The sequence below is a fragment of the Lissotriton helveticus genome, chromosome 7 (genome assembly GCF_964261635.1).
Source record: "Lissotriton helveticus chromosome 7, aLisHel1.1, whole genome shotgun sequence".
Taxonomy (NCBI): Eukaryota; Metazoa; Chordata; class Amphibia; order Caudata; family Salamandridae; genus Lissotriton; species Lissotriton helveticus.
In genome coordinates, this window is record NC_136068.1 from 147,304,907 (window position 1) to 147,330,049 (window position 25,143).

General features: G+C 50.0%; 1 protein-coding gene across 4 annotated transcripts in view; it reads left to right on the forward strand.

The window, feature by feature from the left end:
- SYCP2 (synaptonemal complex protein 2) overlaps window positions 1-25,143 on the forward strand; it is a 2,783,385-nt gene that overhangs the window by 1,288,368 nt on the left and 1,469,874 nt on the right. For all 4 annotated transcript variants that reach the window (XM_078651823.1, XM_078651822.1, XM_078651824.1 and 1 more), the window contains 2 exons: window positions 10,488-10,563; window positions 10,720-10,774. In XM_078651823.1, the coding sequence (XP_078507949.1) occupies window positions 10,488-10,563; window positions 10,720-10,774 (131 nt within the window). The remainder of the gene's footprint in view (window positions 1-10,487; window positions 10,564-10,719; window positions 10,775-25,143) is intronic.

The window sequence follows — 25,143 nt, forward strand, 5'->3', positions numbered from 1 at the left end:
TAGACAGATGCCCACCCCATCCCCAGAGCAGATGAGCTCATTGACAGATTGGCTTCTGCCAAATTCTTGAGCACATTTGACCTGACAGCAGGCTACTGGCAAATGAGATTAGCTGAGGATGCAAAAGCCAAGACAGCATTTTCGACCCCAGGAGGGCATTATCAATTTATGGTAATGCCCTTTGGTTTGAAGAAAGCACCTGCCACTTTCCAAAGGCTGGTGAATCAAGTTCTCACAGGACTGGATGTACTGTTGTGCAGCTTATCTTGATGATATTGCTGTCTTTAGCTTCACCTGGAAGGATCACCTGGTCCACCTGAGGAATGTTTTAGAGGCTCTGCAAAATGCAGGCCTCACTATCAAGGCTACAAAGTGCCAGATAGGGCAGAGCAAGGTTGTGTACCTGGGCCACCTGGTAGGTGGGGGTCAGGTTCAACCACTGGAGAGCAAGATCCAGACCATCAGAGACTGGACTCCTCCAAACTCCCATAAACAGGGCAGAGCTTTCTTGGGGCTGTCTGGGTACTACAGGAAGTTTGTGAAAAACTATGGGTCCATTGTGACTCCATTGAATGACCTCACTTCCAAAAAGATGCCAAAGAAAGTTCAGTGGACAGTTTGCTGTCAAAAGGCATTTGATGACCTGAAGCAGGCCATATGCACTGCACCTATTCTGTCCAGATTAGTTCAAAGAGTTGATAGTCCAAACAGATGCTTTTGAGTTGGGTGTGGGAGCTGTTCTTTCACAACTGAATATAGATGGTCAAGACCAGCCCATTGCTTTCAAAAGCAGGAGGCTGACCCCTTGAGAGAAACGTTGGTCAGCTATAGAGAGGGAGGCCTTTAATGTGGTTTGGGCCCTGAAGAAGCTGAGGCCATACTTGTTTGGCACTCACTTCAAGATTCAGACAGACCACAAGCCCCTCCTATGGTTAAATCAGATGAAGGGTGAAAATCCCAAACTTCTTAGGTGGTCCATTTCCCTACAGGGGATGGACTTTACAGTGGAACATTGACCTGGGACTGACCATGCCAATGCAGATGGACTCTCCAGATATTTCCACTTAGAACATGAAGAGTCAACTGGTCAAGGTTAGTTTAATGTCCCTAAGTTTTTTTTTGGGGGGGGGGGGGTTCTCTAGGAGAGATGTGGCTGCCTCCTACGGTCACCCCCACTTTTTGCTTTTGCTTTACTGGTTTTCGACTTAGATGTGGCTGTGGGCCTGCTAATCAGACCCACAGCCCAGATGCACTCTCTCTAAATTCACACCATGTACTCTAGGTACATCCACAATTGGGAATTGGCTCACCTTATCAGCCCCTGTAGAAGTGTACCCTAGGTACTCAGGGCATAGGTGTAACCAAGGCCTACCAGGGGCTGCAGCATGTATTATGCCACCCCTGGCTGGCCACTCACACAGTAACCTATAAGTCACTCCTATGGCAGGACTTAACAATCCTAGAGGCAGAGTGCTTGGTTATGTGTGAGATGGTGCTCTAGCATAAGCTGAGCCTGTCTGCAGCTTTTGGAACTATGTCCTTATAGCTGTTCTATGATATTGCCATACCATATACTCTTAAGTGCATTATGAACCTCGCGGTTAAATGCTAACTCTGGTTTGGCTTTATCCAAACATGTCGTGCAAGGTCTCATATGTTTTGGAATACTACCCCCTTGCCAGTTCTGGCGACGGGGGTAGCATTCCACCCTTCTAGAAGGAGAAGACATGTTGTTGCTGACTATCCCGGTTAAAGTTAACCAGAGCCCCAGCGTCACAAAATGGACGCTGCTGCCACCGACACAAGTCTGACCGCCTGCTGCTGGGAGTCCTTCCAGTCACAGAGGTTTGGGCAATAGGTTTCCTGCCTGAGGAGGTGCGAGCACCACCCCAGACAGGACTTTGTGTATTGGGACAGGGAGGGCAGAATAGAATGAGACACACCCTGGAGCACACTAGGTGCTCCATGCATACCCCAGTTCAAACCGGTTGCTGGGGCACTCCAGCCCTGGCGCGAAACTGGACAAAGGAGAGGGGGTGTAACCACCCCCCTTCCTGGTCCCACCCATAGGAGAGACCTAGTAAGTACTCCAGCCCCTTTTAGTTGTATAAAGGTAGGAGCTGAGTCCTGAGACTTAAGATTAATCCTGAACTGTAAACTTGAAGTGAAACTCTGGACCTTCGACATTCTGCTGAAGATGAAGACTGAAGAATCTCCCTTGTGGCCAAGGAGTGACCACCCTGGGCAACCAGGCACCATCCAGCAAATCAACGGCTTGCTTTGTCTACGTTGCCGCCGGAACCCGAGCATAGAGCCTGACAGGACCCAGACTTCCAGACCTCTCTGACCCTCTCTTCACGACTGCAGCATAGCTGTGATCCGTGGAGGCGACGAGACACGTGGGTCCGGACATCTTGAAAAGCCTGCAACTTGCTACCTGTGCAGCTCCTGAGGTACCCTCGAAGCGGTGCACTGGGGATTGAGAAGCCCCGATCCCGAGCTCCATCTGCGACGAAGATCAGCCCCCCACACTTCACGAGTTCGACAAGGGGCCCTTCTGCTTTTGTTCTGCTCGACGCGTTGTCCGGCTGCTGGCCCGTTGGCTAGTAGCCTCTGTGACGACAATCCTTTTGAACCACCTTGCTGGTCTGGTTGCTCCAGGCTGGCCCTTGCTTCCCTGCAAAGGTGAGGCACCCCAGACCTTGCTGGTCTGCACCAGAAGCCTTTGTTGTATCCTGCGTGGGTTGTCTTTGCCAAGGCTTGTCGACTCCAATCCAGAAGTCGACCCCTCCATCTGCGAGATCCTTCGTGGAACAGCCCGTCTCCAGTACCTGGTCGTCGTCGACACCTCCTGGTCCTCGTGGCTGCCAAGACAAGCTTCAAGACAGCACCTGATTGCTCCTCGATGTCGTCTGGTTCCTTCCTGGTTCCACCCGGTCACTGGCTAGTGACCCAGACTCTGTCCCCTCTGCTTTCAGGTCCTCTTCATCCTCGATGCACCCTTGGATCCACCCGGACATCTTCCTCCTGGTCGCCTGCAGCATCTTTCTTCAAGGCTCCATAGGGTTCAACGACGAAACCCGACACATCTTCACACCTATGCACCCGCCGTCCGTGGGTGAGGTAACGCGAGTACTTCGGTGCTCCCAAGGGTATTCACTATCCAAGTGTCTAGGGGCCCGATGTAGGTCGGTCGGTAACGGCCGAAAATACCGATTTTCGGCCGTTACCGAGCGGAATCGAACCATCGGGATGTCCGAAATCCGTCATAATCGGTAAATTACCGAATCGGTAATGCTACCGAATCGGTAAAATACCGATTCGGAAAAAACACAGAATCGGTAATTTTACCGATTTTACCGATTCGCTAACATACAGAATCGGTAAATATACCGAATCGGTAATTCTACCGAATCGGTAAAATACCGAATCGGAAAAAACACAGAATCGGTATTTTTACCGATTCGCTAACATACAGAATCGGTAAATATACCGAATCGGTAATTCTACCGAATCGGTAAAGTTACCGAATCGGTAAAATGCCGATTCTGTAAATAAGAAGTGTGAAAAATGAAGAGTGAGATGTAGGTAAGCTCAGAAATACCGAATTTGCCTAAAAATCGGTATTTAAGAGTCTGTATTTACCATGGATTAGAATCAGGTGGTAACCAGGTGCAACCTATAAAAACGGACCCAAAATGCAATTCTTCTTGCACTATGGCGGCATTTTATGTCATTGCAAGACGGCTACGGCTACAGGAGGAAGGAGAGAGGGAATGGCTGAGACAGGAGCAGGTCTACAGGCAGAGGGTGACCCTGTGCATGCTCACAGAAGCAGAGATCCTACAGAGATACAGGTTGGCCCCAGACACCATCACTGACCCCATCAGGGACCTCCAACCACTGTTGGACCACCCCACCCCAAGGGCACACGCAATCCCAACACAAGTGCAGGTGCTATGCAGCCTACACCTGCTTGCGTCTGGCAGCTATCAAAGTGTAGTTGCTGTGGCAGGAGGGGTGACCCAGAGCAGCCTGTCAAGGTTTTTCCACAGATTCCTTGACGCCATGATACAGAGGATGGACCAATACATTTCCTTCCCTGCAACCCATGCGGAACTGGTACAAACTAAAGCAGACTTTTACCAGATGGCAAGATTCCCCAACATCATTGGCTGCATTGATGGCACGCACATTCCGATTTGCCCCCCTGCTGACACAGAATACATATACCGTAACCGGAAGTCAACGCACACCATAAATGTGCAGGTGATTTGTAATGCTAAGTGCGTCATCACAGACATGGTTGCAAAATTCCCAGGGAGTACCCACGACTCCTACGTCTTCCAAAGCAGCGGCATCCATGCACGGCTGACGGCAGGGGAATTTGGTGAAGGATACCTCCTAGGTGAGACACATTGTCAGACCCCCATAACAAAAATAGCAGTGTGAAGTACATGTATGCATGTGAGTAACGTTACCCCTTTTTCTTCTAGGCGACAGTGCATATGCCCTCCGCTCATTCATACTCACCCCCTACCTCAACCCCTCAACCCCCAGCCAAAGGAGGTATAACCGGGCCCACAAAAGCACAAGGAATGTGGTAGAACGGATCTTTGGCATCTGGAAAAGCAGGTTCAGATGCTTGCACAAGAGTGGAGGTGCAAGGCAGTATACCACCATCACCTGCTGCAAGATGATTGCTGTCTGTGCAATGTTGCACAACCTTGCGGTCAAGAAGGGCACTGAGGTAGAGTTGTCAGACTACGAGGACCATGACGACGACATTGCTGTGCCACAAACTCAACCTGCTGGAGTGTCAACACCAAGTGATGACAGATACAGACGGGAGGAAATAACAGACAACTATTTCTGAGTGAGTACAGATGAACACACAGGTTATGGATGTGAAACAAAATTTGTTTTAATGTTGGAAGAACGTTCAAGCACTGATGTGCAACAAGTGAAAATATGAAATTGTATGTGGGGACTGGAAATGCTCCGGGTTGCCTCACCCACACTGGCAGAGTCATTTTCTGAAGCGTTTCACAGTGCCACTGGGATGCTGATCACCCGCTTCAGCATGGCCTGCTGCCTCTGCGGAGCGCCTGCTGCTCCTGCGCGGCTCTGACACAGCGCTAGCCGGGCTGCTGCGGCTGCTGCTGTCCCCAGCCTCGGCCACGTCCAGGGCAGGATTGACCACTGTATTTGATATGACGAGGGCCTCCATGGCACTGGTGATCCTGGCCATGCCCCTGGTCACCTCCGCAGTGTGTTGTGTCAGGCTCTCTTCCAAATTTACCCCTCGGCGACATAGCTGGGACGTTGCGGCGGCAAGCCGGTTAATTGCCCTGTTTTGGACACGGGCATCCCTGCGTCTTGTGTGCTCCTTATGTTCCATCTTGGCACAAAGCTGTGTGATGGCGGTTGTCATGCGTCCCATTCCTGTGGCAATGTCTCTGTTTGTTTGTGCCACCTCCTTGTTGCTTGCCACCAACTCACCAAAGCCCTTTGCCATTTCTACCATTTGCAGGTTATGTGCACGCAATTGGCGGTGGCATGCCAGGATGGATTTTGCCTGCAGGCGCTGGATTCGCTCCATGCTCCCCTCAAGGCCTTGGAACACTGTGCCCTCTCCTGATGGACATGCACTGCTGGGATTGTGTGGGCGGCGATTGGTGCTGGCCTGCTGGGTGGGCTGCTGTACTACAGGTGTCGCTGGTGTGGGTGCTGGTGCCTGACCCGCAGCTCCCTCCATGATTGTCAATGGGGCCACAATACTCCTCCTGGCTGGTGATGTGGCAGGTGCTGGCTGGGACCGTGAGGGGGAGTTCTCAGCTGAGAACACCAATGGGGGGGATTGTGATAGTTGGGGGGAGTGGGGAAAAACGAGGGCATGTACAGGGTCGTCCTCATTGACCGTGGCACTGCTGTCCTCCTCCTCCTGCGAGGCATCCATGGTGCTTGTCCCTGCCACCACACTCTGCGCCGTCACTGCAGCTGTCGCTTGTGCAGCTGATGCTCCACTGCCTGCACTGCCTGATGTTGCCCCTAGCTATAAAGAAGCATTTGTGAACTGAGTGCAAATGTCTTACAGTCACTAAAATTAAAGCATTGCACATGTCACTTTCATTACTCTGATTCTTTTTTCAAGTGCCTTGCAGATTAATGTGCACTGACAAATGTTCCTACATTAGCTGACTACATTTCCCATTATGCATTGCTCATGTATGGTGCTAGCAGTACTGGACTGGGGTTTGACTGTACATTGAGGCTATAGGGGAGGTGTCTGGTTGGGTGTGTCATGCTGCGCATGCTTCTTACCTTTTGCTGTAGCTCTGGCTGAGCTGTCCATGTCCCCTACTCCCACCACACTCTCCGTCTCGATGGTCGTGGCCACCAGTTCCTCCAGGTCAGTCAGGGGGGGCGCGGGGTTCCTGCCTCCACCAGTCAGACCTGCCTGCTTGTGGAGCTCTGACAATTTCCTCTTGGTGAGGCTCCGGATGTCATAAAACCTCTTCTTGAGGTCCTCCAGGCTCCTGGGGGTCACCAACTGCATTGACCCTCTCACTTATGGCACTCCACAGTTTCCTCTTGGTAGACTCTGGGACTGTGAGGGACAGCCTCCCATAGAGCTGCCTGTGGACCCTCGCCACCTCCTCCACAAGTACTTGCAGCTCCATGCTGCTAAACTTCACTTTGCGCTTCCTCAGCCTTCTGGCTCTCTGAGCTGCTTGCCATTTCCACTGTCTGCAAAATCAGCTACCACTCTCTCTGCTGCTCCCTCTCACTGCTCAGCTCTGGCTGCCTCTCCAGAAAGTTCTGATGAGTTGCACCCGCCTGGGTAGCCACTCCCTGGTAGGGTGGGGGAGGGTGGTTCCACCTCATTGGCTGTTTGAATTGGTTTCACTTTTACTTGCTTGCCGATTCGGTATTTACCGATTCGGTATTTACCGAATCGGTATTTGCCGAATCGATATTGGCCGAATCGGGTTTTCCAATGCATTCCTATTGCCCTTTTGGCCCATTGGCTTGTATTGTCATTACCGATTCGGTATCTACCGATTCGGTAATTACAGATTCGGTAAGTATCGAAACACGCTACCGATTTTTACCGAATCGGTATTTTACCGATTTTTTTCTCTACATCTCATTTTCCGATTTCAGAATACCGATTCGGTAAAAATCGGTATTTTAAAATCGGTAAATGACTTTTACCTACATCGGGCCCTAGGTCTTTAGTTGTTTCCTCCTAGCTAAGCCGGAAGTGTCCTAAATCCTTCTAAATCTAACTTCTAAGTTCCCATTGACTTTGCATTGACTCGCGCGTGTGTGTAAAGACACTGCACGCGCCGCCTATGGGCCTCCTACTCCTAAACTATTGTTCAGATAGGGTAGCCCCAGCGATTCCCTAGGCCCTAGGCCTTTCCTTTTCTCGTGACGTGATACTTATACCACTTTCTTAATATATGGTTTGCTTCGCCCCTAGGGCCTCACCGTAAATTGTGCAACCTAACGTATTCTGACTAAGTATCTTGTTGTGTGCTTTGGCCTCTGACCTCATAAAGAGTTCAGAGGAGTGTATTAGTAAATAAATACATATATATTTTATATATATCCTGTGTGGTGTCCTTTCATTTGATATTCAAGGGGTTACATATGGTAAAACAGCTGGCTTTACACGCCCTCAAGAGTCTTTTAGCCTAAGACTGTTCTGTCCTCGCTACCACTAGGATAGCCGGTCTATAAGGTTGACTTACAACCATCACCATAAGGGTTGTTTGGTCTGGTGCAAGATGGTCACTAGAATAGTGATCATCATATACCAGGCCAACTTCTCACAGAAGCTCATGTGTTTTCTTATTTGCTCCCTCGTGTGCTGCTTCCCCACTAAAATTCCTGCTCCCTGCACTTTCTGTATTGCTCCCCCTCTCCAGCAGTTCATCCTCCTCCGCTCTCCACCACACTTGTTTTTTCCCTTCATTGATGCGGCTCTCTGGTTGTGAAATATATATTGAACTTTACTAAGAACAAAGAGGGGCTTGCAGCCCACCCATTGCTTACCATTGGTATGCTTTACTGTCACTCCTGTTTGCCTCTTTATTTGATGACTACACCTGCCCATCCTGTGCCAGTCCCTCCCCTGTAGCATTTTCAATTTACTCATATTCTTACTCTGCTCACTTTTAGGTAACTACATTTATGTTGTTTCAGCCCCATTGTTGCTTCTGCTACCCCGTGTTGCTTCGTCCATCAGCTTTAAAAAAAAACACGCTTCCATACCTTTTTTTGTTTTTATTTACTGATGCAACTCAAACCCAAAAATACAAATTAAACACGCATTTGCAATGCAATAGGTCTCGGATTTATGCAGTTTGAGCTATTGGCATTGTAAATGACAATGCCCTTTATTTATTTTTTGGTTTTCAAAACATAACTAAAAGGCATTGCCATTTACAATGCCAATAGCTTAAACCCGCGTAAATGCGAGACCTATTGCATTGCAAATGCTTGTTTGTCTTGCTATAATACCACTACTATTGACGAGATCCACGGGGAGGGGCCTTTGGAGGCTTTAATGATGTCCAATTTCAGCTGGTTTTCGATTTCTTTCTTCACTCCTTCCTGGAGATGGAATCAACCCGATTTGTGAGCAGGTTTCTTACTTGCACATTTGCTTTCCTTTGCACTTTTTTGTGTCCTTTTTTTTTCTTTCACTGGGGGCCCTTAAGGGCTTGTGGGGTTTAACCTGCTTGCATAGGTGGATGCACTTAGCTCTTTGGCTGCCGGGCATGGTGGCTGCTGGGGCGTGCTCAGCTTTCAGCTGTTGGGTGGCACAGTGCTTTATAGGGTGTGCTCGATTTCTCTGTAACCACGTTTGCAGGACACTTTCAGAGTTGTGCTGGCAGTGGATGCAGGCATGGCTCGCAGTTGTGGGGGACGGGCGCGGGGAGACACGTGGGGGAAGGGGGGTCGCGATTGCGGGAGGGAGTGCGCATAAGAAATAAAAATAACTTACCTTGCCGCCGGGTCCCTCGTCTTTGTTCCTGCAGTGCAGCGTTGTGATTGGTAGGCACCTCGTCTCCCCTGACCAATCACAACACTGCAATGCATCGTTGTGATTGATTTTGAGCATCCTGGTTTGACGCTCAACCAGGGAATGGAGGCCTCGGCATGTTCTCAACGCAGGCTGTAATGCAGCCTGCGTGGAGAATAGGGCATGACTCGGGCCGCCCAAACCAGGCTCACTGCGCTCTTAGGGGTGGAAAACCACTCCTCCCCTGCTCTGAGAGCAGAGCAGCCTGACCCTCTCGCAAAGCAGCACAAACATAAAATGATAATAACTGAAAGATATTATAATTTTATGTTTCTGCTTCTCGCACTGCTTGAAAGCGGTGAGGCGATGCTCCTCTGCCATAGCGGAGGAGCTGCCACTGCGCACTGGGCAGCTGGTGGGCAGTGGAACTGGGCTAAGGCCAGCTTGGAAGGGAAACAACCAGTACAACCCAGTCATTGCAACGCACTACATTTATAACACAGTCATTACAATGTAGCAGGCTTTACATCGCAGCCATTACAACGCATGTCACTACAATGCATGCCGTTACAACACGTCACTAGAACGCATGCCATTACAACGCGTTATAAGGTAAGTAATGGGGAATAGTCATGTTTAACCCTACACTATCCTACACTGTTGCACTCACTGGAGTGGGAATAGTACTTTTTACCCCCACACCATCCAACACTTACCCTACTGTTGCACTCACTGGAGTGGGAATAGTAATTTTTACCTCTACACTATCCAACGCTTACCCTACTGCTGCCCTAAAAGTATTATGCAATGTAATGGTATGCGTTGTAAATGTAGTTTCTAAAAATGTGTTGTGATGCATGTGTTGTAAAATCATGCGTTGTAATGGATGTTGCGATGTAAAAACCGCATTGTAAAGGCATGCGTTGTAAAAGTTTGCATTGTAACGTGTCCTATTCGCTGGGAGGGTTCGCTTTACCGCTGGAGTTTTAGTTTCTGGGTACAGCATCCCACCAATGTGTGGGTCTGCATCTATTTACTTTAAGTCTTTGTCGCCTCCTGTAGAGTCTGCCAGAAGAACAACTCCGACACAGTAGGACTGAGAATCGTAGCTCTTTATTTTCCTCCTGCCTAACATGTTACCTCGCACAAAACAGAACCCTATCCTACTTGCCCCCAACCCTCTATGTCACCTCACCAGCTTACCCGAAGGGCACGGCACTTCCTGCCCTAGACCTTCCACTTCCTAGTATTGGGTCTACGTGCCCGACTCTCTATATAAGTGCGGAACTTAAGGACTGTGGCATAAGTGTAGGCTTCATTTTCTGTTACATTCTGCTCTAAAATAATGCTAATGTAATTTTTTGCCCTCCTAGAATGTATCATATGAAACATATATATCAGACACACATAACCAATTAGCAAGATACTTAATAACTTTGTTTTTTTCTAGCGTATATCTGCTGCAGAAGTTGCAGAAATGCTACAAAATGAAGAAAAGGACATGATCTGTCAGAAAGGAAGGTTCGGTTAGTTAGCACTTGATGATTTTTCAATTATTACAAGCATGCTTTTGCGATGTTATTAGTTTCGTCAATAAGTTATTCCTTTTTAAATACAAACTACAGTGCTATTATTTATTTTAATGGATAATAACATAGCTCTTATTTAATACTTTATTTTAGATGAGAAAACAGACGTGGTGCCTGATTCACAACCTCGAAGAAAGGACAAACCTTTGTATGTTGAGTGATAAGTAAACGTCACCCAATATTTGTTATTTATAGATGAAGCAAAAATGTGCTCATACTGTTCACATGATTTTAAACAGATTCATTAATGTTTTCTTTAAAAGTGGCTATACAAATAATATTCCGCATAAACATTACCTGAGAAAAGGTTAGCTAGATTGGTGCACATCAGGATGAGTTACACACATCTTTAATCCTGACATTGCAAATTATTTAGATCTCTGTCCTTTTCAATAGCAGATGTAGCTCTGTTTATCATTTATTGTTTGATCTCTCATATTAATGGATACTCCTTCCTCCTATGACCCTTTTTCAGGCTTCAGACCAGAAATGGAAAATTTACTATGTCGATTAACCTAGGTGGTGGTGCGTGATGCTCCAGCCAATCAGGCGCAAGGCATGGACTGAAATGATAAAAGAGATCGGTCAAGGTTCGACTGAGGCCTGTCCCATAATATTTTGAGAAAGTCTAACTTTCCCTATCATTTACTAGGAGGCTTATTTACTTTTCTAACTCCAGTCCTGCAATATTTGGAGAAAAGTTAAAAATTCGCCTAGGGGCTGAGGTTGGTATTTATAAACTACAAGTTAATAGTAAGCTTATGATTGCGGAGTACTTCACGCTTAAGAAGATAGGACAAAAATATACGTTTACCTTTGTGAATCATGCCCTAGGATTTTCAGAAAAGGGAAAATAAAGCAGGGTACAAGGGCTCATGGTCTAAGTTCAATTTAAAATCTAAAATATACCCAAGAAACCACTTTCCATAGAGGCAGAGATCCCTTAGAGGCGCCAAAATAAGAAGTAAAAAAATAAATTTTTCTTCTTGCACGAGTTTGGCAGTACAAAAGAAACAAGCAGTGACCAAGCCAATAGTTCTCTCCTTTCAGAGCCTTTATCTGATCTTTTGGCTATGCCACTCCTTGTATATTTCTGAATAGCACTGATAAAAAAAATGCTTTGTTGTGATGTTGTTCAGCATCAGCAATAAAAGCCAGAAAAGCAGCCCAAAGTGATGATGTGTGATTAAGATGCTACAGTGTATTTTCTTGATTTATCATTCTAAAATGGCAGCTGCACATTTTGGATCAGTAAATTAAACAAAAAAAAGTTTGGAAGGTATAGCGAAAGGAGTGCCTTATGAGCAAATTACAGCTTTCAGGCCAGCCAAAAAATAAAGCAAAAATAAAAATAATAAACAGAACATGACAGAAGAGAGAGCAACTGGAAATGAGGGTGGGAAACATGGCGGCGGGCTGACACCGGTCGCAGGAACTCCCTATCCGTGTGAGGAGAAAGGCAATGCTCTGAGGAAGCAGCCATTAAAAAGTGTAATTTAAATAGACGCAGCAACATCGGATGAATATTGGAAGAGTCTTTCATTAAGAACAGTAATACGGAAAACTATCTGTATACTTAAGTTCCGTAGCGTATGGATCTGGAGGCAGAGACACGACGTGGGATCTGGCCGAGAGCAGCGGGGATACTTGCAAAAGACCCGTGCGGAGATTGCTTCCAGGATGACAGAGGTGGTGGAAGGGCAGGACGTGGGCCGCTGAAGGGGAGAGACGCTGTGGAGAGCTGTGGGAGCAAGGAAGCTAGTGCAGCCCATGCAGGGCTGCCCCGGGCCCACGCAGGGGGCCCTCCTAAGAGGGCGGCCACACTTAGTGCCACAGGATGGCACACTGTTAGCCTCCAAGGGTTGGGGAACCTCTAGGGTCCCCCAGGCATGCGTCACTTCCGGGCAGGAGAGGGCGGGGGGAGAGGTACTTATACCTCTCTCCCCCACTGAGCCCCCTCTTTCTCTTGCTGCCCTGACGCCGTTTGAAGGGTTGTCCGAGCGTCGCGGTTGATCATGCCCACACTAGCTGCTCAACAACAATTTGCATGGTAAGTGCATTAATAGGCCTCCCCCAGCTCGATTCTCCCATGCGGGGTTGGATCCAGGGCGGCCCAACCAAGGTGGTGGCCCGCCCGAGTTAGAGGGGGAGTTGTTGGGGAGGCTCAAAAGTGGGCACTGGCTTCTTGGCATGGCGGGCGTCGATTTCCAGGCGGCGGGTCTCTGCTGCCTTGGTGCCCTTAGGTCGTGCCTCGGCATTGGTAATTAGGGGCCAGCGTCATTAGCTTTCACCTCCCCCTGGGTCCCTGCACGACGGCTATGGCCCGCGTGGGACCCATTTAAGTGGCTCGACCCCGGGTCTGGGGAGAGTTACGGGGGCAGGGTAGGGATGGGTTCTTGCAGCAAGGCCTCACGCCGTGTTGCCTCTTCTAACCAAGGTGTTTGTGCTCCGTTTGCCATGGAGCAATATTGCCCGGCTAATCACACCCAGCACAGGGCAGCAACCGGGCAGTGGGCCCGAGTGGGAGGCTCAGTCCCGCATCTTCCCAGAGAAATTCAGCAGATATTATTAGCTGTTATGTTGTTATTTCATATGTCTCTACATTTTCTAAGTTTTGTTTTATTTTTGGGGGTGTGGTTTTCTATTTTTTTTTCCAAAACTTTTATATGATCATGGACAGATGAGTTTTGGATGCAGCTAGAGTTTTTATTTATTCAAGGTAAATAATTTGGGAATTTTTCCCAGAATCTTAAAATATATTTTCCTGAAGTTCTGTAGTTTTTAATATTTTTAAGGCTTTGTAGGAAATTGATGGATTTTATATGGTTTTTTGTTTATTATTTTTGGGATAATTTATTTTTGCATTTTATGGGATTTTTTGTATTTATGTTTTTGAGATTGAGTATTGGGTCTTTGATCAAGGACTTCTGCTACTGATTAGTAATGGAATTTTTTTTTCTTGTTGAAACATTGGGTTTTGGTGTTCTGGAGTATGCATTTTTGATATAGTTCTCTCAGGGGATTTCCAATGATAGTGATAGGCACTGAACAGTCCCACAAACATGCAGGGATCTCGGAGCGCTTTACCATAGTATGTCTTCTGAAGTGTAGATCTTGGTCTTTCTTCAGGAAGGCCTGTAGAAACAATAAAGATAAGAACATTATTCAGCCTATAAGGAAGGCTACAATGACCAAATTCTTCAGGTTATTCTTAATAAAGGGTCAAGAAACCCATGTATATGTGTATCTGAAAGAGACACGTTAGTGATAGATTCCTTACCTTAAAATATTCCCCAGGCGTCAGACTGGATCCGGAAAGTTTTTGCTTAGCTGTACCCCTGCGCGCCGGTAAGTGGCGTCGTGCGGCTCCCCGACAGTCACTGGCGTCGTAAGCGCCGGGATGACGTCACGGGGGCTACTTAGGCGCCACCATGGGTGCTGACGTCAGTTCTTTTTCTGCGCCGAAAGCGCAGATCCGGATAGAGCACGTACCTCAGTAATTTTTTGACAACTTTTTTGAGACTTTTTGTCTCCTTCTCTTGTCTCCTGGTGCATGAAGGGATGACCGGCTATACGTCTTGCGGGTCGTGCCCCCGTAACATGTCGGTGGTGGACCCCTACGATGTCTGCCTCTACTGCCTGGAGACCAACCATGACTCCCAGAACTGTCGGGACTATCGAGCCATGGCCTGAAGGCCTTGCGGGAGCAGCGCTGGAAGTTGGTGGAGGTCCGGTACTCCTCTCACCGCCGCTCCGTGTCTAGGGGCCGTTCGTTGGACCGCTCGTGGGACCGGAACCGTGGCTCCTCGGGCTCTAAGTCTTCGCTTTCAGATTCCGGTAAGCGACGCCATAAAAAGAAGTCGAAGAAGCGGGTTCGCTCTCCGACATCCTCCTGTCACTCCTCAGAGACAGACGAGGGGGACAGGGGCTCCGCCCCTGCGGCTCCTCCGGAGCCTGGGAGTCCCGCAGCCTACCCGCCATACCCGGGTCCGTCGGCGACTCCCGAACAGATGCAAGAGTTTCTTGCTGCCATGGACCGCCTTTTTAGGCCTCGGGCTCCTGCCGGAGCACCTGCAGGCCCATGTCCAGATCCTGTTGGCCCGGCGGTACCGCCTCCGGCGCCGGCTCAGGCCCCGGCCCCAGCCCCAGCGCCACAGGATCCAGGGCCCTCGGCTCCGGCCTGGGCGCCACAAGGTCCAGCGCCGCACCTATCTCTGCCACAGGCGCCGCACTGGGTGCCGTTTATCCCACCCCTGCCCTGGTTCTCAGACCATTTCGTTCCGACCTGGGATCCGCATTGGGATGCGGCTCCAGCCCGGCCCCAGCTGGCGCCGTTCCCTGTGCTGCTTGCCCCCTCTCCGGCTCCGGCCCTGCCGCCGCGGCCCAGCTACTTCTACTTCGGAGTCGGACGAGGACTGGGACAGCTCCGAGGACCCCTCGCACGGCAGTGTGACTCCGAGTAGGATTAGGTGGACGACCTTTAAGATGCAGGCGAACTTGATGTGTCTTCTGACCTGGGTTTTGCCTCCTCTCCACCTACTATGGAGGAGGGCGCTTTCTACACTATGGTGCTGCGTCAGGCGGCGGAGGCTCTCCGTCTCGACTTCCCTATGGTGGCCCTCAAGACCTACCTCCTTACGTAGGTGCACCAGACGGCATCTACGTTGTTGGAGCCGCTGCTCTCTTTCAATGAGGCCCTTACCGAAGTCCTCCTGGGCATTTGGTTGCGGCCGGCCTCTGGGGCACCCGTGCATAAGAAAGTTGCTAGGCGTCATCACCCGGCTCCTGGTGATCCTGCCTTGACCACTCACCCCACGCCTTAGAGCCTGGTCATTCAGGCCTCGACGTCGCAGAGTGCCTTTCCCATGGCTCCGCCGGATAAGGACTCTAAGCGGCTGGACCAATATGGCAAGAGGCTGTTCTCCTCAGCCAGTTTGGGGTTGCGGTCAGTGAACACCGCCTGCTTATTGGGCCGTTACTCCCACGCAGTGTGGGATTTGGTGCCCGAGGTCTTGCCTCAGTGTTCTGAGGAGGTCCAGGCTGTCCTTTCCCAAGTGATTACGGAAGGCAAGGATGAAGCGAAGTTTGCCATCAGGTGTGGTCTGGACACCGCTGATTCTTTGGGCAGGGCAATTTCCACGACTGTGGCGTTGCAACACTATGCCTGGTTGCGGTCTACCGGGTTCTCGCCCGATGTCCAGATCTCGCTCATGGACTTGCCCTTTGATGACTCCGACGTCTTTGGCGACAAGGCTGACAACGCCCTGGAGCGCTTTAAAGACTCCTGGACCACGGCCAAGTCTTTGGGTCTTTCCACGAAGACTCTGCCATGCCTGAGTTTCGTTCCTTTCGTGGCCAGGGCAAAAGCACCCAAGCACGCTCCTCCACAAAACCTGTGCAGAACCAGCTTCAGCCCGGCTGCAGACGTGGTTTCCGCAGGGGCTGGTTTGGTAACCAGCGAACGGGTCAGTCCACCTCCAACCCCGCTGCTTCCACCTCTAAGCCTTCCTAATCTGAGCTTCAGGGAGCACCCCACGCCGGTGGGTGGCAGGGTACGCCACCACCTCCATCACTGGCGCGAAATTACATCGGACAAGTGGGTGCTGCAGATAATCTGCCAAGGTTACTCGCTCCCCTTTCTGTCCTCCCCTCTAGCCATGCCACCTCTGTACCACCGCATATCGGGGGATCATTTCGCTCTTCTCCGTCAAGAAGTCAGGGCCCTCCTGGCCAAAGGAGCCATCAAGTTTGTTCCCGGTCAGGAAGTAGGGAGTGGTTGTTATTCCCACTACTTTCTGGACCCCAAAAAGGACAAGGGGGGCCTGTGCCCCATCTTGGACCTCCGGGACGTCAATCGCTTCCTTCGGAAGGAGAAGTTCAAGATGCTGACTCTGGCTCAGGTCCTGGCTGCCCTGGACCCTGGAGACTGGATGGTAGTGTTGGATTTGCAGGACGCATTTTTTCATATCCCCGTTCTGCAGGCCCACCGGCGTTACCTGCAGTGCACGGTAGGTCAGGAGCATTTTCAGTTTGCAGTGCTCCCCTTCGGCCTTACCAGTGCCCCTCGGGTGTTCACGAAGGTGATGGCGGTGGTCGCAGCTCATCTGCGCAGGTTAGGGGTGTCAGTCCCCCCAGGCAGTTGTCACCCGTCTCCAGACTACGGCTGACCTCCTGCATTTGCTGAGGTTCTTCATCAATGTGCGGAAGTTGCACCTGAGTCCCTCTCAGAAGTTCCCTTTCATCGGAGCAGTTCTGGATTCGAGCCTGTTTCGGGTTTATCCTCCCGAGCAGCGAGTCCAGGATATTTGGGCTATGATTCCGCTCTTTCAGCCACTATCCTGGGTTTCAGTCAGGTTGACCCTCCAGCTTCTGGGCCTGGAGTCCTCCTGCATCCTGCTGGTGACACATGCCAGATGGCACATGCGGGTTCTGCAGTGTGGCCTGAAGTTCCAGTGGGCACAGCATCAGGGCAACATGTCAGATCACGTCCAGATCTCGGAGGGCGATGCACTACAGTTGGGGTGGTGCCTCTCGAATCGCGACTGGGTCAGTGGCAGATCCCTCTCCCTTCCCCAACCGTAGCACACAGTGGTGACGGATGCGTCCCTCCTTGGAGGCGAGGCCACATGGCAGAAGATGAGATCAGAGGCCTCTGGTCTCTGGCGGAGTCCCGGCTCCATATCAACCTTCTGGAGCTGCAGGCGTTCCGGCTTGCACTGAAGGCATTCCTTCCCTCTGTCCGGGGAAGTGTAGTGCAGGTGCTCACAGACAACACCACCGCCATGTGCTTTGCAACAAACAGAGCGGGGTGGGGTTGTGGACCCTATGTCAGGAGTCTCTGCGCCTCTGGACATGGCTGGAACATCAAGGCATTACCTTGGTGGTTCAACACCTGGCAGGTTCTCTGAACGCCAGGGCGGACTAACTCAGCCGCCGGTGCATGGTGGATCACGAATGGCGTCTGAACTCGGACTTGGCGCAAGGTCTCTTTCTGCAGTGGGGAGAGCCTTGGTTAGATCTATTCACCACCGAAGAGAACGCGCAATGTCATCAGTTTTGCGCATTGGAATTTCCAAGGTGGCGCTCTCTCGGAGACGCTTTTCGTCACGAGTGGAGCTGCGGTCTATTGTATGCCTTTCTGCCTTTACCACTTCTGCCCAGAGTGCTGAAGAAGATCAGGCGCAACCGGGCCCAAGTCATTCTTGTGGCTCTGGACTGGGCTCGAAGAGTATGGTATCCCGAGCTACTCAGTATGAGCATCGATCCTCCGATCTGGCTACCTCTTCGGGAGGATCTTCTGTCGCAGCAGCAGGGGACGGTCCTCCACCCAAACCTGTCCAGCCTCCACCTCCATGCATGGAGATTGAACAGCGACAGTTGACACCTTTTGATCTTCCTCCCGAAGTCTGTGATGTCATTCTGGCAGCCAGGCGTCCCTCCACCAAAACAGTATACGCTTGTGTAGGAGAGTAGGGTCTGCTTCCTATGGTCACCCCCACTTTTTGCTTGTGCTTTACTCTGGTTTTCGACTTAGATGTGGCTGTGGGCCTGCTAATCAGACCCACAGCCCAGATGCACTCTCTCTAACTTCACACCATGTACTCTAGGTACATCCACAATTGGGAATTGGTTCATCTTATCAGCCCCTGTAGAAGTGTACCCTAGGTACTCAGGGCATAGGTGCAACCAAGGCCTACCAGGGGCTGCAGCATGTATCATGCCACCCCTGGCTGGCCACTCAAACTGACACAACTGGCTGATCACTCAGCTGGGGCAAGGTCGTGTAATCACCCCTTGCTTAGGTATAGTATTCCTATATCTACCCTTAAATATAGACACACAGTAACCTATAAGTCTCTCCTATGGCAGGCCTTAACAATCCTGGAGGCAGAGTGCTTGGTTACGTGTGAGATTGTGCTCTAGCATGAGCTGAGCCTGTCTGCAACTTTCGGAACCATGTCCTTATAGCTGTTCTTTGATATTGCCATACCATATACTCTTAAGTGCATTATGAACCTCGCGGTTAAATGCTAACTTTGGTTTGGCTTTATCTAAACATGTCGTGTAAGGTGTCATACGCTTTGGAATACTACCCCCTTGCCATTTTGGCGACGGGGGTAGCATTCCACCCTTCTAGAGGGAGAAGACATGTTGTTGCTGACTATCCCGGTTAAAGTTAACCAGATCCCCAGCGTCACAAAATGGATGCTGCTGCCACAGACACAAGTCTTGCCTCCTGCTGCTGGGAGTCCTTCCAGCGAGGGAGGCCTGGACATTAGGTTTCCTGCCTGGAGAGGTGCGAGCACCACCCCAGACAGGATTTTCTGTATAGGGACAGTGAGGGCTGAATAGAATGAGACATACCTGGGGCACACTAGGTGCTCCATGCATACCCCCGTTCAAACCGTTTGCTGGGCACACCAGCCCCAGCTCTGGTGCGAAACTGCACAAAGGAAAGGGGGTGTAACCACCCCCCTTCCTGGTCCCACCCATAGGAGGGACCTAGTGAGTAAATCAGCCCCCTTTAGTTGTATAAAGGTAGCAGCTGACCCAGGAGACTTTAGATTTATCCTGATGAAACTTTGATACGAAACTCTGTACCCTTCGACATTCAAACCGACTTGAAGACTGAAGAATCTCCCTTGTGGCCAAGGAGTGACCACCCTGGGCAACCAGGCACCATCCAGCAACTCGACGGCTTGCTTTGTCCCCGTTCCCGCCGGATCTCGAGCGCAGAGCCTGACAAGACCTCGACTCCAGGACTCCTCTGACCCCACTGCACGACTCCAGCACAGCTGAGCCCCGTGGCAGGCGTCGGAATCCGTGGAACCAGGCATCCTGGAAAGTCTTCAACTTGCTACCAGCGCAGCTCCTGAGGCATCCTCGAAGCTGTGCACTGGTGACTGCGACACCCCGACACTGAGCTCCACTTGCACCGAAGACCAGCCCTCCACACTCCACGAGATCTGCGTGGGGCCCTTCTGCTTGTGTTCTGCTCGACGGGTTGCCCGGTTGCTGGCCCGTTGGCTAGTAGCCCTCTGACGACGATCCTTGAGAAAATTCATCCCTGGTCTGGTTGCTCCAGACTGGCCCTCGCTTCCCTGAAAAGGTGAAGAACCTCAGACCCTCCTGGTCTGCACCAGAAGCCTTTTGTGTATCCTGCGTGGGTTGCCTTTGCTTAGGCTTGTTGGCTCCGATCTTGAAGCCGACCCCTCCATCTGCGAGAACCTTCGTGGGACAGCTCCTCTCCAGCACCTGGTCGTCCTCGACGCCTCCTGGTCCGCGTTGCTGCAACGACAAGCTTCACATCTGCACCTGATTGCTCCTCGACGACGTCTGGTTCCTCCCTGGTTCCACCCGGTTACTGGCTAGTGACCTAGACTCTGTCCCCTCTGCTTTCAGGTCCGCTTCATACTAGATCCACCCTTGGATCCACCCGGACATCTTCCGCCTGGTCGCCTGCAGCATCTTTCTTCAAGGCTCCATTGAGAACAACGACGAAATCCGACACACTTTGATACCTATGCACCCGCAGCCCGTGGGTGAGGTAACGCGAGTACTTCGGTGCTCCAGTAGGGATTGACTATCCTAGTGTCCAGATTTACTAGTTGTTTCCTCCTAGCTAGGCCGGAAGTGTCCTAAATCTTCGTTTACTTACCTTCTAAGTTCCCATTGACTTAACATTGACTCCTGCGTGTGTGTAAAGACACTGCAATCGCCGCCTGTGGGCCTCCTACTCCTAACCTAAGGGTCAGATAGTGTAGCCCCAGCGATTCTCTAGGCCCTAGGCCTTTCCTTTTCCCAAGTCGTGGTTCTCATACCACTTAGTTAGTATATGGTTTTACGCGCCCCTAGGGCCTAACTGTAAATTGTGCTATTTAAAGTATTTCTAAGTGTAACTTGTTATGTGCTTTGGCCTCTGATCGCATAAAGAGTTCAGAGGAGTGTGTTAGTGAATAAATACATATATATTTTCTATATATCCTGTGTGGTGTCCTTTTATTTGGTATTCAAGGGGTTACATATGGTAAAACAGCTGGCTTTACACGCCCTCAAGAGTCTCTTAGCCTAAGACTGTTCTGTCCACGGATAGGATAGTTGGTCTATAAGGTTGACTTACAACCATCACCATAAGGGTTGCTTGGACTGGTGCAAGGTGTTCACTAGAATAGTGAACATCATATACCAGGCCAACTTCTCACAGCCTGCAGGTGGAACAGACTTGTGGCATGGTGCACAGCGAAGGTTGTGGATCCCCTTTCTGCCCCTCTTTCTGAGGTTCTTCTGTTCCTTCTCTCTTTGGCCCAGCAGGGTCTGCTCTGGGCACTATCAAAGGTTATCTTTCGGCCATCTCCGCCTTTCTACATCTTCCATATCAGCCTTCACTTTTTAAGTCCCCGGTTGTTAACCGTTTTTTTAAGGGCATTACGCATACGTTTCCACCCGTGCCCTTCATAATGCCTCAGTGGGACTTAAATCTTGTCTTGACTTTTCTGATGTGCGCCTTTGAGCCCTTTCATCACTGTCTCTTACGCCTTCTCACTCTGAAGACGGCCTTTCTGGTTGCTATCACCTCTGCCAGAAGAGTGAGTGAGCTCCTTGCACTTTCTTCCAAACCTCCTTTCCTTTCAGTTCATCCGGACAGGGTGGTTTTGAGGACCCATCCTTCTTTTCTGCCAAAAGTTGTCACGCCCTTCTACATTGGCAAGGCCATCACTTTGCCCACCTTCTTTCCGCCTCCGCATCCTTCAATGGAAGAGAGGCTCCACCGTCTGGACCCAAAACGCGTGTTTGCATTCTATCTACTGCGTGCACAGCAGTTCCGGGTGGATGATCAGCTTTTTGTTGGTTACGTGTGCGCCAAGAAAGGTTGGGCTGTGCACAAACGGACCATCTCCCGGTGGGTAGTTCTGTGCATCAACGCATGTTACTCCTTGGCCAAGCAGCAGCCTCCTGTGTGGCTGCGTGCCCATTCGATCAGGGCGACTGCAGCCACTACTGCCTTGGGACGCGGCGTTCCCTTGCAGAACATTTGTCAGGCAGCTACGTGGGCCTCGCTTCACACGTTTACCAAGCACTACTGCCTTGACAGTCCGGTCCAGAGAGACGACTTCTTTGGCCGTTCTGTGCTCCGTGACTTTTTGGTGTAATCTTTTTCACAGACCCACCACCGGGATTGGTATTGCTGGGGTATCTATTCTAAGGTAAGGAATCTATCACTAACGTGTCTCTTTCAGATGCACAAGTTACTACTTGTGTAACGATATATCTGTAAGAGACATTAGTTAGTGATAGATTCCTTACCGCCCCACCCATCCTCCCCGTTCTGCGAACTGATTACTAGGGTTAAGGTCATCCCCTTTTAGGGCCCTAGTTTTATGCACCAATGGTCAGTATCTTGCATGGCTCTGCGTTTCGGCGAAGAAAGTCATGTACAGAACTGACCTCAGCGCGCATGGTGGCGCCTAAGTAGACTTGACATCATCCTGGCGCTTTCGACGCCAGTGACGGATGCGGAGCTGCACAACGCCACCTACCGGCGCGCAGGAGTACTGCTAAGCAAAAACTTTCCGGATCCAGTCTGACGCCTGGGGAATATTCTAAGGTAAGGAATCTATCACTAACTAATGTCTCTTACAGATATATCGTTACACAAGTAGTAACTTGTGCATTTAAAACCAAATACTTTCATAGACAGCTTAAATCTCTTTCACAACCCCTTTATGTAAAAGTAGAGAGATGAAAGATGGAAGGACAGTGTACCTCTGTAGACTGCCATTATGTGAGTGTAAAAACAGCTTCTGTGCCTTTAAGGGCCCAGAGACATCCTGTATCCCATCATGCCCAGCAGGTGACAGGTGCTTCAGTTCTTGTTTCCGGCTCCTGGTGACAGAGTCTTGGGGCACTGAGCTTGGTCTTTTTTGCTTTTTCTTTTCAAAAATCTCAACTTGATTGTTTTACACTGTCCCTTCCATTTTCTGCATTTTTCTGCCAGGGATTTGTGTTATTTCGTGAAAAAATTGCATCTCTATTGGACAAGTATCCTGCCTGTGGGTGAAAAAAAGGCAGGTCAGACCCAAACAATGTCTGCATCATATCACATGCCTTCCTGAAAGCCATGTTCCTGGCAAATAACAGTAATGCAGGAAGCTTTGCAGGTGCACCCTGATTGAACGCAAGGAAATTTGCCTCCATGCCACAGAAGAGTGACGCAGGTGACAGTCGCAGTCTTAAGGTGGGACATCAGCAGAGTGAGGAGAAGGTCAGTCCATTACTAGTGCTCGCCCACCTTCCTCTAAGGACCCCAGGCGTGGAAGGTACAAAATGAGTACAGCCCAAAAACCACAGAATTTCAGGTTGACGTCGAGAGGCTCGATGTCGAGAGAAGGTACAGCACCAACTTGTTCTTCAACAAGTGATGAGTCGGTGTCGAAGAGGAGGCCAAGATTTACGTTGAGACAGGGTAGGTCAACGTCGAAGGTGACTACTGGCAAAACACAGAAGGAATTCAAAGTCAAGGATTGGGTCAATGTTGAGACAGAGGAATGCTGTCCCCGAGAAGTGTGGCGATGTCACTACATAGGAGAAGGTCGACGTCACGGAGTATGTCGATAACATCTAGACATGCAGAAAGAAGGAAACAGAGACACATTTAATCATCTCCTGACTCTGATTAGTGTATTTGCCTTCTTCTCCATTATTGCTGCCAGAATCTCATCCTCCTTCCCCTTCATCTCCTCCACCACCACCTCCTCCACCTCCACTGCCACCTCCAATGGCACCCCTTCCACCAGGTCAAGTTCCTCTTCCTCCACCTGTGGAAGCCCCACTTCCGAGGCCTGGAGTTTTTCTGTGACGATCGCCTTTGAGAACTCACCATGATTCGGACCATTCCAGACAACGCCACAGGTCCCTGCGTTCTTCGTCTTGACCATCCTCTAGGCGCTGTCACCATCATCATGCGACTAGGTCTAGATCAAGATCACATACAAGATCTAGATGCCATTCCTACTACTCCACCTCCTCTTCCAGAGCAGGAAGATATTCTCCAATGCTGTTGGACTCTCCACAACCATTGGTTTCTCCAGTGGATGATGTCATTACATTCCAGGAGGTCCGGGCGAGAGGGGCTGCGAAGTTCAGTATCCCGATGTTGGTTCACACAACATCCACATTGGTCATATTTGAAACCCCTCTTCACAGATCAGCGTCAAGGCCTCTCCTTCCTTTGGTTCTCCGTCTTTTGGAACCAGCAATGGATTTGTTCCTTACTTCAGCTTTAGTTAAATCTGCTCCATTGAGGCTGCAAAAGGAATACAGACCTCCATAGCAGGATCCAGTCTTTCTTCGTCCTGACCCACCCCCAGATTCTATGGTGATCTTAGCAGCTAAGAAACACTATTCTATGACTCCTTCGTCTACTGTACCTCCCGACAAGGAGAGTAAGAAGCAGGATTCAGTGGACCGCAAGGTATGCTGCTACCACCATGAAGGCAGCGAATGCATTGGCTCTTCTGAGCGGGTACCACAAGGCCTTATGGGGCTCCTTACAGAAATTGGCCAACGACCGCCCTAGAGACAAACAAGAGGACTTCCTTGAGGTTGTCAACGAGGGGATGATGTCATTCTATTAACGAGGAACTGCCATTTATTCCTGATACTTTCTAATAAAAAGAAAGGTCCCAGAAATGAGTTCAGACTCATTATTGACTTGAAACTGGCCAACAATTTGATTCAACAACAACATTGTTGAATGCTAGCACTGTATCAGTTCTATTAATAGACTATCATGATTTGGACTTCCATATACCAATAACCAAGAAGCATCGTAAGTTCTTGAGGTTTCTCATCTGTCAAGAGCATTACCAGTACACATGCTTCTGTTTGTCCTCAAATCAGACCCAGAATTTTCTGGAAGTGCACACACAGCAGTGGTGGTGGACCAACAAAGGAAGCATCAAGTTTTCATCCACCCCTACCTAGACGATTGACTCATCTAGGCATCGCCTCCTCAGGAAACCCGTCTGCATTACCAGTTGAGCAATCTCCCCCAACGTTTTGGGATGCATATCAATCACAGCAAGTCAACATCTACTCCTGTCAAACACTGCATTATTTGGGAGCCTCCATCAACACCAATCAGGCATAATATTGTCCTTCGGAGGAGAGACTGTTATCAATCCATTTGAAGATGTGATCTCTCATGAAAACCTCACATCCCACAGTGAGGACAGTGTCATTTCTCCTCCGCTCGATGGCTTCAGGTATCCTCCCTAACTCTGAATGCCCATCTCTACATGCGTCTTCTTCAGGAATGCCTCGAGAATCAGTGGGACCAACTCACAGGCAAAAGGGAGGACAAGCTCACACTCTTCACCCATGCAACACAGTCTCTCAAAGGGTGGTGTTCTCTGACAAATCTGATTCAAGGGATGCCATTTCATCAAGACGTCCTTCCCAGACCATAGCAACAGATGCCTAGTTGCTAGGATGGAGACCACAAATGTATCACCTCCA